The sequence below is a fragment of the Nothobranchius furzeri genome, chromosome 10 (genome assembly GCF_043380555.1).
Source record: "Nothobranchius furzeri strain GRZ-AD chromosome 10, NfurGRZ-RIMD1, whole genome shotgun sequence".
Taxonomy (NCBI): Eukaryota; Metazoa; Chordata; class Actinopteri; order Cyprinodontiformes; family Nothobranchiidae; genus Nothobranchius; species Nothobranchius furzeri.
In genome coordinates this window covers 47166519-47182349 of record NC_091750.1, presented here as the reverse complement: position 1 = coordinate 47182349, position 15831 = coordinate 47166519, and the positions used below count along the sequence as shown (strand labels likewise).

The 15831-nt window shown below is 43.8% G+C and overlaps 1 protein-coding gene across 6 annotated transcripts in view; it reads right to left on the bottom strand.

Moving 5' to 3' along the window:
• sptbn2 (spectrin, beta, non-erythrocytic 2) overlaps positions 1-15831 on the bottom strand; it is a 60330-nt gene that overhangs the window by 11179 nt on the left and 33320 nt on the right. For all 6 annotated transcript variants that reach the window (XM_015960856.3, XM_015960858.3, XM_015960860.3 and 3 more), the window contains 20 exons: positions 15600-15773; positions 14574-14665; positions 14327-14407; positions 12593-12708; positions 11434-11546; positions 11141-11328; positions 10913-11030; positions 10595-10753; positions 10209-10511; positions 9099-9252; positions 8619-9013; positions 8269-8532; positions 7980-8191; positions 7764-7901; positions 7468-7687; positions 6850-7386; positions 4973-5175; positions 4795-4885; positions 3442-3588; positions 3090-3353 (listed from right to left, as the gene is read on the bottom strand). In XM_015960856.3, coding sequence (XP_015816342.3) covers positions 3090-3353; positions 3442-3588; positions 4795-4885; positions 4973-5175; positions 6850-7386; positions 7468-7687; positions 7764-7901; positions 7980-8191; positions 8269-8532; positions 8619-9013; positions 9099-9252; positions 10209-10511; positions 10595-10753; positions 10913-11030; positions 11141-11328; positions 11434-11546; positions 12593-12708; positions 14327-14407; positions 14574-14665; positions 15600-15773 — 3969 coding nt within the window. The remainder of the gene's footprint in view (positions 1-3089; positions 3354-3441; positions 3589-4794; positions 4886-4972; positions 5176-6849; positions 7387-7467; positions 7688-7763; positions 7902-7979; positions 8192-8268; positions 8533-8618; positions 9014-9098; positions 9253-10208; positions 10512-10594; positions 10754-10912; positions 11031-11140; positions 11329-11433; positions 11547-12592; positions 12709-14326; positions 14408-14573; positions 14666-15599; positions 15774-15831) is intronic.

Here is a 15831-nt window from a genome sequence, read left to right as displayed (position 1 = left end):
ACAGGAAAATAGTTAAATAAAAACAAGAAAACAAAACAAAGTGTTGAAAAGTCAAATGTAGGTAGATTTATCTCCACGACACGTTTTTACCAGTAAAAAACAAGTTATACACATGTAATATTTATACATCTGATACAATTCAGATCACCTTCAAAACTCAGTCACACACCCAGGGCCGTTTCAAGACATTTTGGGGGCCAAGGCAAAATGCCCCCCCCCCCCCCCCCCAATAACTGGGCTCCCCAGAAGCCTCTGTGTAATTCATGCCCTCTCCAGTAGTGTTAGTTATACGGTGTTTATAAAAGCCCCTCAGACATTACTGACATGTTCTAATATTATCAGATGAAAAACTAAATTATCAGACATGCTGTCTCATCTGCCTCTTTTATAAACTTGCAAAAAGTAACAAAACCATTTGAAAGCCACTATTTGTGGATTCTCTGAAAGTTTCCATGGAGTGTGTGACAACTTATTTTTTCATTGATCCTATCGTCTAATCTCACAGCTGAAACAAGCATCCTTAATAATCTGTGCACAGGAAGCTTACCGATGCTGTAGTAAAACAAAAGGTATAATAATTTATTATTAATAAAACCTTGTTGCAGCACTAAAGCAGAAAAATTAGATTTTGCATTAAATATGCAAAATATTTACATATGAATTGTTTTAGAGCCCTTTAATTGGCAGAATCTGATATTAATTTAGTTCTTACAAAAAATGGGTCCCAACATGGTTTGTGTGGCGTTGCCATAGTGTGACGTCATAGGCACAGATCCCCTGTCCTCTTGTTTGGAAATGGAAATATGGTCACCCTACATTAAACAAACTGTCCACCTGGGCTTTTGCACTGCACAGAGACGCTTCGCTGCCTACGACTGAACGTCAGTTGAGAGTCAGTCTCATGCAGACTGACCAATGAAGAGAAGGCCTCAAGTTAAGACCCTCTCCTCATTGGTCAGTCCACACGAGGTGGGTCAAAGGTTACTCTGGGCGGGTTACGTGTTGTCAGGCATTCAAGTATTGAGTATATTTACTGCATATTACAGTAAAATATTCTGTATGTGACCACATTATGGTGATCCTTGGGTCGTGATGATGGAGCCCTTGAATATTGTTGCCCAGGGTACAACAAAGTGTTAATCTGGCCCTGGTTCCGCCGTCACATTCCCGCAGAAACTGGTTGATCACACCGGGGCCAGACTACTAGCATGTGGTTTTACAACCACAATGTCCTCTGAAGCAAAAACGCTTTTAAAAGGGAGGGAGGAGTCCTAACTGTTGCTGCAGGCGTGTTGTGTGAGAGTGCAGTTATATACTGTTAATATATTTTTGGGTTCAGTTGCTTTCATGTGGCCTAATGTGAGTCTATTTGGGATCATTGGAATGATCAGCAGCATTTCTTGATGTGACTTTATGGCAGTTGCCCAGGGCATCATCGCAAGGAGGATGGCATTCATTTACTTTTGTTTTATTTGGTATTTTTTCAGTCATTTTTGGAAATAGTGATCAATTTTGATTAATTCACAGCCTACGTTTAATTACATTTAAAATAAATGTCAACAGATGAGATCAAACAAAACAGATGAGAATTGCCCTTAAGCTGTTTAACTTGGACCAAGCATTTTAGGTCACAGATAGATGTAGCTTAGGGTCTCTGTCTATACACCTTATAAGACAATTTAGGTGATGGCATGTTGTTTTTCTGCTATTGAACTGTTTTCTAATAATGTTGTGTTAAATAAAGTGAAGGAAGGAGAGAAATAACGTTTCCCAAGCAGTTTTTAAAAATTTCCCCATGTAATCCGATTAATCGATTAATCGTGTCGAGACCCCATCCGATTAATCGATTATCCAAATAATCGTTTGTTGCAGCCCTAATAGCTGTAGCGTTTGCCATCTGTAGCTTAGCAGCAGAGCGAGAGGTGTTGCCAACTCAGCGATCTTGTCGCTATTCCTAATGACTTTTCGACCCCCCTCAACAACTTTTCCTCGAAAAAACATCTAGCGACATTTCTGAGGACCCTTTGCTACTTTCTGTAGAACTTTCTAGTAGATATTCCCTGCAGATTAGCAACAAAGAAACCATTTGTGCTCTGAACTGTTCATCCAGGAGCAAAGAAAGAATGATAATCTGCGCACGTGCACGAGGACTGACCAATCATAAACCTTTCTCGGCCGGGCCGACAACAAAGGTACAGCTGCAGAGCTGGACACCGCAGATTTACGTCTGCTGCTGCTAAAGACTCACGCTTCTATTAGAGACAGCGCAGACATCAACATGCAGTCTGCAGCCATCGGGAACTTTGGCCCTTCCTGCATTTGGCAAATAAAGTCAGCGGGAGTTTGAACTACCGTCCCGTTAACACACGCAGCTCTGTGGCTCATCTGAATTCCCTTTAGTGACACAGGGATAGTTATATCATGAGATACCTGCTCCCAGTTGCTCGTTGCACTGGTGTGCACCGTTATTATCCCGATCTAGCAGTGAAAACACAACGTAGAAGTGGAGAAGAGGAAAAAGTCGCTGCTCAAAAAAATGCTGGTAGCACACAAATGTGACCGTCTGTGAGAACGAGGACAGCAGCAGGTCTGAGCTATGTCCTATAACAGAACCGTTTGGATCACCACACCAAATCTGCTTTAATGTCACTTTATTTATACTTTTAGAATTAATTTAACACATCAAAGCAATTTGGGCCATTTTAATTATACTAATTAATCATTTTAACTAATAAAATAGTAACTGGGGAAAGGGTTGATGCTTTCAAAGCAAGCCGGTTGCTTTCTGTATTTGATAGTAGGAACATTGTTAGGCTGCTTGTCTAGCGCGCGCGTCTACTTCAGAGAACATCGTTTGTCCAATTTATTAGAATTGTGTAGAACAGTCTAAAGCTGTAAAATGCATCGGTACGGGACTGACTCAGCTGTTGTTTTCGTTCAGGAGTGTGCACGTACAGCATGCGCACCTCATGCACGAGCTTACTATTGAAGCTACAGTTCCACGCTTGGCCTGAGGGGGCTATCGTGAGCATAAAAATGTTAAACTCTACATAGTCTCATTAAAAGCGGATGGTCTGTTCGGGCTGTACCTGGTGCTTTTTGAGGAGGATGTTGACGCTGGTCAAATCTTTTCCATAGTCATCGCTGTGCAGCTGGCTCTCGATGTTTTTCAGCCAATCATCTAGAGCTGAGCAGCTCTGTGTAAAGATCTCTGCCCGGTGGGCCTCAAACAGGCACTGGTCCTTGGTGCGGGTCCTCCCCTCTAGCTCCTCCCACTGGTGCTGGAGATCCTCTAAGGTCTTCTGGACCACAGGTTTCAGCTCAGGTTTTTCTGCCACCAGTGCCTGACCCTCCTTTTACAGACAAGACAAAACATTTTAAATTCAATAACCTTTCCTCTGCTGAGTGAAACTCTTCTAAAAATACAAAACTTTTCTGCACCGTGTCTATCTTGTCCAGCCAGTCCTTGTTGGAGGCCAGCTCTGCCATGAAAGCCTGGTGTTTCTGCCACTTGCTGTGAAGATTGCGAGCTTCATCGTAGGTCATGTCTTGTGCTGTCAGCATCTTCTCATTGATCCACAACGTGAGCTGCAGAAGAAGTTAGGAAATGGGTTTGTTAACTCATAATTTAAAAACACAACAATCACACATTCTTATCACTAAAAATTACGGATGCACAGAAATGAAAATTCTTGGCCGAAAGCCAAAAGAAATTATTGTTAATTATTGGAACCCTAGCATTTATGGCTACGGTGAGTACGAACCTCACTAAAATCATCAATAAGTCAATTACAAAACCATGAAAATATTAATTTAGCACAGACGTAACAATACAGTTTAAATTAAAACTCAAAATAAAATGTTTCACTTGACCCCACTCACGAGGACATTAAATAATAAATTATAAATGTACAAATTTAGTAGCTGTGGAGTGTAAAATCAACCCTTTATGCACCAAAGTCGAAACGTTGCATCATCGCTGGGTTTATTGAACCACAGCTGCAAATATAATCCCTCCTGAAGTTATTATTATAGTGGAGATGTGTATTTTCAGTCTTAGCAACACTTTTGGATGTTTCTATTGAAATTTTTGGAGTTTATAGAGTTTGAAAATTGCCCCTCGTCCAGAGGCTCCCGACTGAGGAAAGGAGGCGAGTGGAGCACACAGAGGGTGAACATTTTTATTTATTAGAGGAGAAACTCACAAAGCTGACAGGTCTGTTAATTGATGACGAAGCTCTTTGTCTGGCAATGGCTGACTCTGAAACCCTCTGATGAAGAAATTCACTTGTCCAGTGAGAAAAAGTGACGCAGCAGCAACAGAGAGTCTGTGTGCTTCATAAGAGTAAACACGCTTCGCACACATGATCCAAAGCTTACTTCACCGTGTTCAGGAAGTGGTGGGTGTAAAGAGGATGGTTAACACCGCTAATAGTAACAGACGTGGCAGGAATGTAAAAGAAGAAAAAAAGCCGGGCAGACGGAGTAGCCCCTGACTGCAGTACGCAGATCGGGGCGGGAAAACAGCTTTACTAAAAGAGAAAAACTTTACTTTTGAAATCCGTACAAATGGACTGTTTTTAAAGCAATGAGCAAGTTGCCACATGAGGGCGGAGCGAGATGAAACAAAAACGGGGTTCACCTGACGGCCTGTTTCGGCGATTTAGTTGTTTCATCAATAAAATGTAAATGCACTTTTGGGTCATTTTCGGTGCATCCCTCCTAAAAATGTCATTTCTGCCAACAGAGCTACGTTTCTTCTAAACCTGTAATGTGTTTATTATGAATGGTTACCTCCTGTCCGTCTTGGAGGAAGTGCTGAAGTTCACAGTTATCCTTTAGTTTGGTCAACAGCTCATTTGCAGCCTCCTTATTTTTACGATGCCTGAAGAAAACGAGTAGAAAGCAAACATGTCATCTTCAAACTTTAAAAACACATATTTCTGCTTCTGTCTGTTGCTTCTGCTCTGACCTTTCCTGGATTGAATCCACTTTTTCTTGAATCTTATCAGCGTTTGCATTGGAGTCATTAATGAGGCGCCGTCCAGCCTCCACCACGCCAGTTATCTTCTCCTCACTGGCCTCCGTGGTGGTGAGGAAATCCTCGTGCTTCTTAATGGCCTCCTCTGCTGCCTGTAGGCTGGTGGGCATCTCCGTGTGGGACAGGACGTACTCCTACAGAGGGAGAAAGAATGCTAACTGCTCTGTCTAGCCTGTTAAATCATGTTCCATCTGGGCAAGAAGAAACTTGTAAGTCGCTTTGGACAAAAGCGTCTGCTAAATACATAAACATAAACATAAACCATTAGCTCCTATTGTCCTGGACCCCTGCTGTGTCTCATATTGGTATGAAGATCTATACTGGTGCTAAATATACGCCTGAAGACTAGGGGTGTAACGGTACGCTAAAGACCTATTCGGTTCAGTTCAGCGTGTTGAAGGGCTCGGTTCAATAAATCTACGGTATATTATAATTATATTTATTTAAAATTAGAATGATAAATGACCCGCACTTGTATAGCGCCTCTCAGAGTAAGGACCCCAAAGCGCTTTACACTACAGTGTATCGTTCATCCATTCACACACTGATGGTGATGAGCTACGATGTAGCCACAGCTGCCCTGGGGCGCGCTGACAGAGGCGAGGCTCCTATAGTGAGCAGAACCAGGCAGGTGTCATTACAGGCTGCTGATCTAGCATGATGTCTTTAATTATTTCAATGAAAAGAAAAGAAAAAGAAAGAAAACAATCGTTTATATAGCACCTCTCAAGATAAAAATCACTAAAAATGTAATAAATAATATTGAAAAATGTAAATTATATTTCAAAAAATGATTAAAAATGTGTTAAAAATGAGAAATGAAAAAATAAAATTTGTGATAAGAAAAATGTAAAAAAAAAAAAAAAAAAAAAAGGCCGAGAGAAAATGAATGGGAAAGAGGGAAATCGATGGTGGATCACAGGTTATTTGCGCAGCTATGAGTGTCACGCTCACACACACCAGTGTTGTGTTTGACTGTTGATGCGCCGTGTTTTTACTTCTGCAACGAGCCTTAAAAACTCACCTCACACCGCCCAGAGCTTCTTATTTAAACTCCTATTAAATAACGAGCTTCCTCCACACCACATTTTTGGTTATGGGATGAAAACTTTACATCAATTGTCTCAGAGGGAAAAGTTCAGCAGAAAGTTTGTTTACATTTTTGCCGCTGCGAGCGTGCAGAGTGAGAGAAGGGAGGGAGGGAGGGGCGAAGCAACGCTCCGTTCAGCGTCTCTACAGGCTCCAGTAGCAGCGACGGCTAGCTGGTTTGATCCGCTCTGAAAGGCGTTGATCAGAATTGGCAGATCACGTTTTCTAAACGGAGATCGGGCGCGTGCAGCCATCATGCTTCACTCAATACGGCGTCCGTGCGGAAACTCGCCTAGGAACTTTTATCCGCTTCACATAACCCTCCCAATGTCCCATCGGGTGACCCCTCCAGGAAAGGTGACCACTGACCATGAGTTGATGGTTTATCCCTTGAGGTCAATGTGGGTGAGGAGTGAGCACCACCTCACGCAGATAAAAATTCATTATTTAACGGAAAAAATAAATCTAAATGGTACGCAAGTGGACGGAACCAAAACGGTTCAACACCCCTCCGTGAATCTTCTGGTTTAAATTATCCAAAGATCCATAAGATTGATTTCATATTTCCTATGGAATCTCACATTTTATGGTTCATTAAATAACATGTAAATTTAATTGTTACACATCCCCACTGAAGACCAGAGAAACTCGCTCATCAAAATCATGTATGTCCATGTAAACGATGCACAAACTGAAAGCTCACTGCATTTTTCTCTAACCTGGCTGTTGAGGAAGGCCTCGGCCTGCTTTGCATCTCTCAGGAACGTCTGGAAATCAAACGCTTGAGCCAGAAGACTGTGGCGGTTCTCCCACATGCGATGCAGCTCATGCCAGCCGGTGTCTAAGGCCTGGAGCCTCTGGGCCAGGAACATGTGCTGGGCATCTGTCTGACCCTGGGTCACTTCCTCACCAACATCCCGCATCTTCTCATAGTCCTCTTTGTAATTGTCGATCTCGTTCTTGATGCTCTCATGCTGGGCGAGCAGACTCTCAGCCTCAGGCAGAGAGGTGGGAATGTCCTCTGAGGCCACGGCAGTCTGCGTGCGGGACAGCCAGGACTGGAAATCATCCAGGTCCCTGAGGAATCCTTGAAGTTTGCTGGCTTCTCCTAGCGACTCCTCCCGTCTTTTCATGGTGGTGTTCAGCTCCTCCCACACCTCCTGAATTTCAGCCAAGCGACCTTGGATTTCTCCGGCCTGATCTGGGTGTTCGCGGGCCAGCTTTTCTGCCTCGTTCCTCAGGCCGTCTAATTTACCCTAAGAAAGGAACAAACCCATTTAGATGATCCGTATTAATGACACGTTCCCATCGCCCACACACCTAAATGACCCCCCCACCTGGATAGCCTCCAGATCCCTCTCCATGCCGGTGAGTTTGCGCTGAAGTGCCATCACTCCTGCCAGGTCGTTCCCCAGGCTCTGAGTCGATTCAATCACTTTGGTCTTCTCTTTCATCCAGGTCTGGCTCTCGTTACACTCCAGGTGGTAGTTCTGAATGTTGAGTGCCGACTCTAAGGCTTGTTTCTTTTGACCAGCCAGCTGCTTGAACTCTTCCCATCTAAGAGACAAAGTGACACGCTTAAGCAACTCAAGACTAAAACTGCAACATTAGGCCTTAAAACTTGACCTCTGACCTGTTGTTCAGCTGATCTTTAGTCTGATGGATTTGGTCCTTGCTGCAGTTATCTGAACTCAGCAGCTGCTCAGCCACCTGATTTACATCCGTGACCCGAGTTCCTACGTTGTTCATCTCCGGCTCCAGAGTGTCAAACCTGCATTCGTAAAGTAGATCAAACATTATTCCACTCATAATGAAATTTTGGTGCTTTATAAACTTCTCACGAACTAACCTCTGCTGCACCACCTCCAGGTCCTCCAGTTTAGTAGGAATCTCCATGCCATCTAACCACTGCTCCTTCTCCTCCACCCAGAGCTGGCAGGCATCAGCCTCACTGAACATGCGATAAAGGGCCAGGGCACCCTCCAGAGCCTGGCGCCGAGCTGCCGACAGAGACACCAGCTCTTCATAGCGTTGCTCGATCGCAGGCAGACGACCATCCACCTACAAGACAAGAAACAATAACATACTCTGAAGATCATGTCATCATGGATGGATTATGATAATCCAAGCTCACATACTTGAGGGAAACGGATGTAGGCCTGTGGCATTGCTTGGGTCTGCTCGTGCAGGGAGTCGATGAGGGGGCGGTGGCTTTGGATCTCCTCATCTATCTCTCTCTGCTTGCGAGCGAGAGTTTGGGTGGAGAACTCATCATGACCAACCTCTTGACTGGACACCTGTCTAAGGGTCTCCATGATCCATGCCTCCATGTCGTTGGCATCCGTTTGAAACTGGTGCAGGGCCACGGACTCCTTCAGGCTCTGCTCCCTGAGTTTAGTTGTCTGACGAGCGGAGAGAGAAAACCTTTTTCTTTTTAGAAAAGCTTAATTTGGACAAATATGATTACAGAGCATATCAGAACACTCACCTCTTCTAAGTGAGCCCACTGCCCATGGACATCTCGAATTCTTTCAGTGACTTCAGCGGCTCCAAAATGTCCCTCCTTCACCAAAGCTTCACCAGCAGCAATGCTGTTACTCAGGGGGCCGAAGCGGGCAGCCATCTCATCCCTGAACGCCTCGTGTTTACTCAGTAGATGACGGGCAGAAGTGAGGTCACGGCCACAGTCGCCAGTAGCCAAGATCTGTTCCTGTTCTCTGATCCAGGCAGCCTCCTCCCCGAGGTCCCACAGAAACTGCCACAGTCGTCGCGATTCCTCCAGACACTCCCGACGATTCCCAGCAAGTTGAATAAGTTCCTCATAGGCTTGGCCCAGCAGATCCACCTTATCAGCAACCAGCCCTGGCTCACACGGCTTGTAAGCTGATATTCAGAAAAGACAATTGTTCACAAAACACACAAATGTGTATTCATAAGAAAGCACCTAACACCAGGTTTAAAAACGTACCCTGTTCGTGGGAGGTGAAGCGATTGGCAGCTCCCTGCACTGCTTTTATCCTCTCGGCCTGAGCTGAAATGTCAGCTTCTACCAGATTGTGTTTTTGCAGCAGGTCTAAGACATCATGCAGATGTTTGCCACTGTCCTGAGACTGCAGACGTCCCTGAAAGAGGCAAGTGACAGTTTTGCTTCAAATACAACTTTCTTATCCTCAAAAACAAGATGCATTTAGGAACTAGGAGATGACACGTTAAGCATGTGCAACATTCCATATTTATACAAAATATCCACATTTATATTTAGACTTTAATTTTCACCTAAATGTTAAAACCATCTATTTAACAAGAGAATAAATATCCCAGTGTGTATAAATTAATTTAGTTCTGCAAACATCAAATGTTCACTTTAGCTGGAGTTGAAGTTCAAAAGCTGCAAACTGTGTAATATTATACATTTAAGGGTTTAAACAGGATGATTCTAGAGAGGATGGGGAGGAGGCGTGGCATTGCTGCTTAATGATCAGATGCATTTTCAACATTAACAGAATTAATGGTCAAAATCTGAATAACGGCTAGATTAATGCTTTGGAAAACGTATACGGAGGTACTGAGCTGTGAAGTTTCATTCATGCTGCCTCAACTCCACACTGTTCCGCCTCTGAAAAATGAGACTTATTAAAAATTAAACCAAGCACTGTGATCCTCCTTTACATGGAGGACAAACAGCAGGTGATGCACTCAAAAAAAGTAAAAAAAACATTTCTGCCATTCCTGAAATCCATTAAAAAGCACAAATGACATGAAAAATAAAACTAAAGCTGGAGAATATTTAAACCTCAAAATCTCTAAAAGTATCTCCGATACGTCTACCTCAGTCAACCTCCACCAGGAAAACAAAGACGCGCAACTCTAATCAGGCAAAGCCTGGTTAAAGCTTATCAGTCCAATTATGGACCGCGCTAAAGCCATCAGGAACAAACATGAAGGGGACTCATCTCAATCAGGAGGATCAGAAAACTCATTTTAGGTAACAAGAAACCAAAGAAACAGAAAGCAGGACTAAAAAGCTGCTTAATACCCTGTAAAAGTTACTCAGATGAGTTTTTGTATAAATGTTTACCTTCTCATCAGCCATCCAGTCCATAATATAACGCATCTCTTGAAATAGCCTCTGCAGGTCTCTGTGAGCATTCAGACGCTCTCTGCGTGCAGCCAGAAGCTCCTTTAGGTATTCCCAGAGTCGAAGCACATTATCCCTTCGTGCAAGAATCCGGCGCACATCATGATATCTCTCTGCCTCCAGCTCTTTGGCAACAGCCTCGACGGCAGCAACACGTTCCCAGTATGCACCAATGTCCGTCTCAATTGCTTCATGTTTCCTGGTAGCAGCTTCTACTGCTCCCAGATCAGTCCCAAAGTTATCCTTGTAAAGGAGGAACAGTCACATTTTAGGATTCGTTATTGTCGTCCAAGCCACTGATTCACTTTAAAAATCTGATTTCCTACCTGAGACACCAGCCTCTGGTTCTCGCTCAGCCACGTCTCCCTCATAGCTGCTTTTCTATCAAAACGGGCAGCCAGCATCTCCAGTTTCTCCTGGCGAATCAGCTCATTCCTCAGTGCCAGCTCACGCTCATGTTCGGCCTTTTCCAACCGTTCCCATGCCTGCACACAAATAAAAACACAGAGCCTGTGAGGCGCAGCAGATGGGAAACAAAATCTTTTTATAGATTGTTGATTATTTACGTCAGTCACAGCCATGCCTCAAGTATTCTTATTATGAATGAGCTGGCAGACGTAGGTGAGCTGTAGAACAGCCCGTACCTTATTGATGTCAGAGATGAGTTTGCCTTCTCTCGGCATGTAAACCTTCTGATTGTTTGCTCTCATCTTGCTTTGGATGGTAAAGAGAAGAACTTCCAAGTTCCCCTTCTCAGTAAATCTGTCAAAACAAAACACCTTTACCTAACAAGAAGTTTTGGGCCTTAATGAATAAAAAAAAACTTGATCAGACTCTTTCAGTGACTTCTATTATTCCAGCTAAATGCTCACTTAGGGGGTTTCTCCACAGTCCTGTAGGAGTTGAAAGCCTGGAGCTGGTTCTGCACGCCGCTTAGAGAGTTGGCCAGTTGCCGATCGTTAAGAGTCACTATGGTCTGCTCGATCCATTGCAACAGCTCTGATGCCAGCGTCTCGTACTTCTCTATTAGCTGGTCAGCTTCAATAGCGTAGTCAAGCACCTGCAGTCAAAGATGGGAGAGAATCAAGCCAACTGCATGTGCAGTTTCAATTACACACACACACGCACATGCACGCACGCACGCACGCACACACAAACCCCTAACCTTTCCAATTCGTTTTCCCTCCACGGCCAGCGCCTTCATCTTTGAGAAGTAATGATAGTAGGTTGCCACATAAGTGATGATGGACTTTTCATCTGGCTGATCAACATTTACATCTAGGGACAGAAATGGAAAGCATTATCCAACTCCATCATCCACCATCCTCTGCTTATCCTGGGTCGAGCCATAAGGACAGCAGCATGAGCAGGGAGGCCCAGACTTCCCTCTCCCCAGCCACTTGGGCCAGCTCCTCTGGGAGAATCCTAAGGCCTTTCCTGGCCAAATGACAGACATAGTCCCTCCAGAGTGTCCCGGGTCTTCCTCTAGCTCTCCTCCTGGTTGGACGTGCCTGGAAAACCTCATCAGGGAAGCATCCATGAAGCATCCTTACTAGATATCCTAGCCATCTCAACTGGCTCCTCATGTGGAGCAGCAGATCTGCTGAATGACTGAGCTTCTCACCTCATCTCTGAGGGAGAGCCCAGAAACCATGTGAAGAAAACTCATTTAGGCCGCTTGCCGTTTCAGCTGGAACATGGACTGAATAGTATAAAGAGAGCTTCACCTTCCAGCCCTGCTCTTTTTCACCACGACAGACCCGTACAGCGCCCACATCACTGCCAACGCACCACCAATCTGCCTATTGATCTCCTGATCCATCTTTCCCTCACTCACTTAAACACCTCCACTTAAGGCAGGACCTCATCCCTCATCTAAAAGCATTCTACACTCTTCCGGCTCATGACCATCTCCTCGGATTGGCTGATCTTCTTCCGGGCTGTTTCACCCTCAGGTGCAAACTGCTCCAGCACGGTCTGATGAAGCAGAGACTTGATCCTTAGGCTACCAAACGGATCCCCCAAAGCCTTGGTAGGTTCCTACTCTCACAGGAAACGAGACCGACTTACTGCCAGCGATGTGGACCAAGCTCTGACACCGGTCATACTAGGACCTATTAGTGAGTGTCATCCTGTATTATCCAGCTTTGTCCATATCATTACATCCACCTACATGGAAATGTAATCTGAATGAGGAAAGCAGTTAGAATTTTCTAGAGTCTTATTTCCAATCATGCTTTGGCAATGTTATTCTAGTTGTGTTATCTAATTATCAATCCCAACAACAATAAGGTAATGGATGTTTGAAGGCTGTATTCACTCACCTTCTGGGTCTAGCAGCTTGGTAAGTCCCAGTTCCTTCTCAGCCACATTGAATGCATTCTGCAGATTGTAATGAGCATTTGACCTTTTCAGGTTGTCAAACTCAATCAGGTCAGGCCTGCAGGAAATGGAGCAGAACTTTAGTCAATAACAGCTAAATATGTAATTAAATATCAATAAATATCTAAATGATGGCCCCATGGCTCAGACCAACAGCAACCGGCTGAGTGAAAGAGGCATGTCAGGTACCCTTCATCGTATCGTTCAGTTTAATTCATCATTATTTAAAGAGACTTTGTTCTGTTTAAGTCAAATGTTTCAGCTCAACTTTGTTGTTCAGTTAACATTTTAACTCTGCTGTTAGTCAGGGAAACTAATGGCTCTGATTCTGACACCAGCAGGGTGTGACTCGGACTCTTTATGGATGATAAGTAGGTTGTTATTTCTGTGATTTGGGTCATCTTACACCACATTTTATTAGCATCCTTTTAGTCACATTACAGACAGAAAAAGAGGTAACAGAAATTTGACATGTCATCCTTTTGTGGATTTACAGGAAAATAAAAACAATGGATAGCTGATCTTATTTTCTAAACAAGTTTTCACCATGTTACTGTAATGGCTGCAGGGGGCTGGAATCGACCTCTTAAAGGGACTTTACGGAGTTTTGAATTTTTATGCTCGTGATTGCCCCCTCAGGCTAAAAGCGGAACGGCAGCTTCAATAGTAGGCTTGTGCACGAGGCACGCATGCTGTACGTGCACACTCCTTAACGAAAAAACCAGCTGAGACAGTCCCGTGTGTGTGTGTGTGTGTGTGTGTGTGTGTGTGTGTGTGTGTGTGTGTGTGTGTGTGTGTGTGTGTGTGTGTGTGTGGCCCGGAGGACAGAGGACAGGAGAACACGCAGCTAGTTAATTAAATAATTTGGTTCTGTACCTTTCTCTTCAGCACAGCCGACAAAGGTTTATGATGGGTCAGTCCTCCTGCATGCTCAGATCATGCCCTCCCCTTGCTTTAAAAATTGTTCCAAAATGAAAGATGAACCCTCATCTTTTTTATCTGTGAATTCAATGCCGTTCGGCGAGTCTCAAATAAAAATTTGGGCATCTTACTGTAAAAAATAAACTCTAAATAAATTTTGTTTACATCTAGATTCGAACCCGGATTTTCCGCACGGGAGTCCGGCGCCTTACTGGATGAGCTAAACTGCCAGTGACATTTATCGTATCTGTAGCTTTTATATCCTTGATAACAGCTGACACAACATTCAAGGAACAGTTCGGAGCGAAAATGGCTATTTTGTTGTTAATTTGCAGGAAATATCTAAAAGAACCTCAGAAATGTAGCTAGGTTCATCACTAGGTGTTAGGAACAGCGAAAAAGTCGCTGAGTTGGCACTACCTCACTCTGCTGCTAAAGCTACTGATAGCAAACGCTACGGGCGATGCCTGAGCGTGAACGCGCATGAAGCAGCCTGCTCGACCCGAGCATCTCTCTTTTTCTGTGATTTTACAGAAAAACAGGCAATCACAGTAAAAATGCCAGGGCTCATTCTACAGGACCAGGGCATTGCAGGAGAATGTATGAAGAAATTTATTATTTCTATACATGTTTTGGCTGTCAAACTTCCATAATGCCCCTTTAACATAAATACCAGAAAATATTTTGTAAGTACGGAATAGCCATTTCAAGGATTTGAGGCCAACTGGGGCTGTTTTCATACAGGGGTCACTGACCTGTGTTTGTGCACAATGGCATTGAACGCCAGACCATCTCTCCAGCTGGTGGTGAAGTTGTGAATGTTGACATTAGGATATCTGTGGAGGCCAGGTTAGAAATTGTTAATCATTAGCTCTGCACAGCAAAACCCACTGATAACAGCTTCAGTAAAAACATGGAACGGAGAAATGATCTGATGAATATTAATAGTTTTTGTCCCAGTGTGATTAAACAGACTGCTTTTTAATACTGTGATTTTCTTACCCGGCGGTTTTCATTTGGCACCAAAGCAGCAGGGCATCTTTGGCTGATTTTTTCTCCTTGTTGTCTTCTGTCTCCACACTAATGTCCTGGATCTGTTAGCAGAGCATTCCTGAGTTATGCAAGTGTGTGTGTGTGTGTGTGTGTGTGTGTGTGTGTGTGTGTGTGTGTGTGTGTGTGCATAACTTGGCTTCATTTTACTCAAAAGCTGCATTAGCAAATCTGCAAAAAAAGCTAACTTTTGAACGCAAACACAGAACACTCTCCACTCCCCTCGGGTATCATCCCCGGGCTGTGTCCGTCGGGACTGTAACCCACAATACCACAGGAAACAAGACATTACTAAACACCAGTTGCCATTTTCTAGGTCCAAACGTCTTTTGTGGTCTGTGATTTCAAATGCTGTTGTTCTTTTTGAGACTCTGGTAGTTTGTCCTAAAATTGAAGTGGAAGCAGCCGGCTGTTTCTGCCTCTCTGATATTGAGCAGAGAACCTCTCACACCAGTGGTGATCTGCTGCAAAATGTGCATGTGCATAAATAATGGAGGACCCAGGGAAGTGCGGAGTTTCGGTGAGACAGACAACTGTATGGTCCAATACTTTCATTCGGTCTGAGTCGTGTTATTGACAGAGGTTTTTAGAGAAATGCGAGAATCACTTCATTACATTTTTCGTTTTTTTAACCCTCTCAGGCTCAAAATAAGTTTTGATAAAAGGACGAACAACTAAGTCCTTCGGGGCACTTCTGAGTTAAAAAATGCTCATGAAATACATATGTGGAGTAACCAGGTAGGTTTTAACTGTTGCAAATCAGCAACGCCTGCCTCCAGAGGGTTAAACTCCACAGTATATTTATACTATAATAGAACGTTGTTGAGAGGCATGAAAAAATGTTTTAAACCAATTTGTTTTGTAGATTTGCTATTGCAGCTTTAAATAAATGAGCTTTTAGTACAGTCTGAGGAACTGATGATACAGAAAGGTTGAACAACATGGCAGCTAGAAACCTGGACAGCCTTTTTATGTTACCTGGAAGCGAAGAATTATGGTCCATATGAGACCTAAGGTGAGACGGTGGTTCCCATCCACAATGTCATGTGATCCCATGTTTTCTAGATGGACCTTTTGCTCCTTGAGAAACTGCAGGGCTTTATCAACATTCTCAAGGCAGTGGATACGCATGCGGCCCTTTGTGGGTTTTGGCTGAAAGGAGCAGAGAAAGAAAAATATTTAGTTAGAAATTGCAATGTGCAAAAACAAG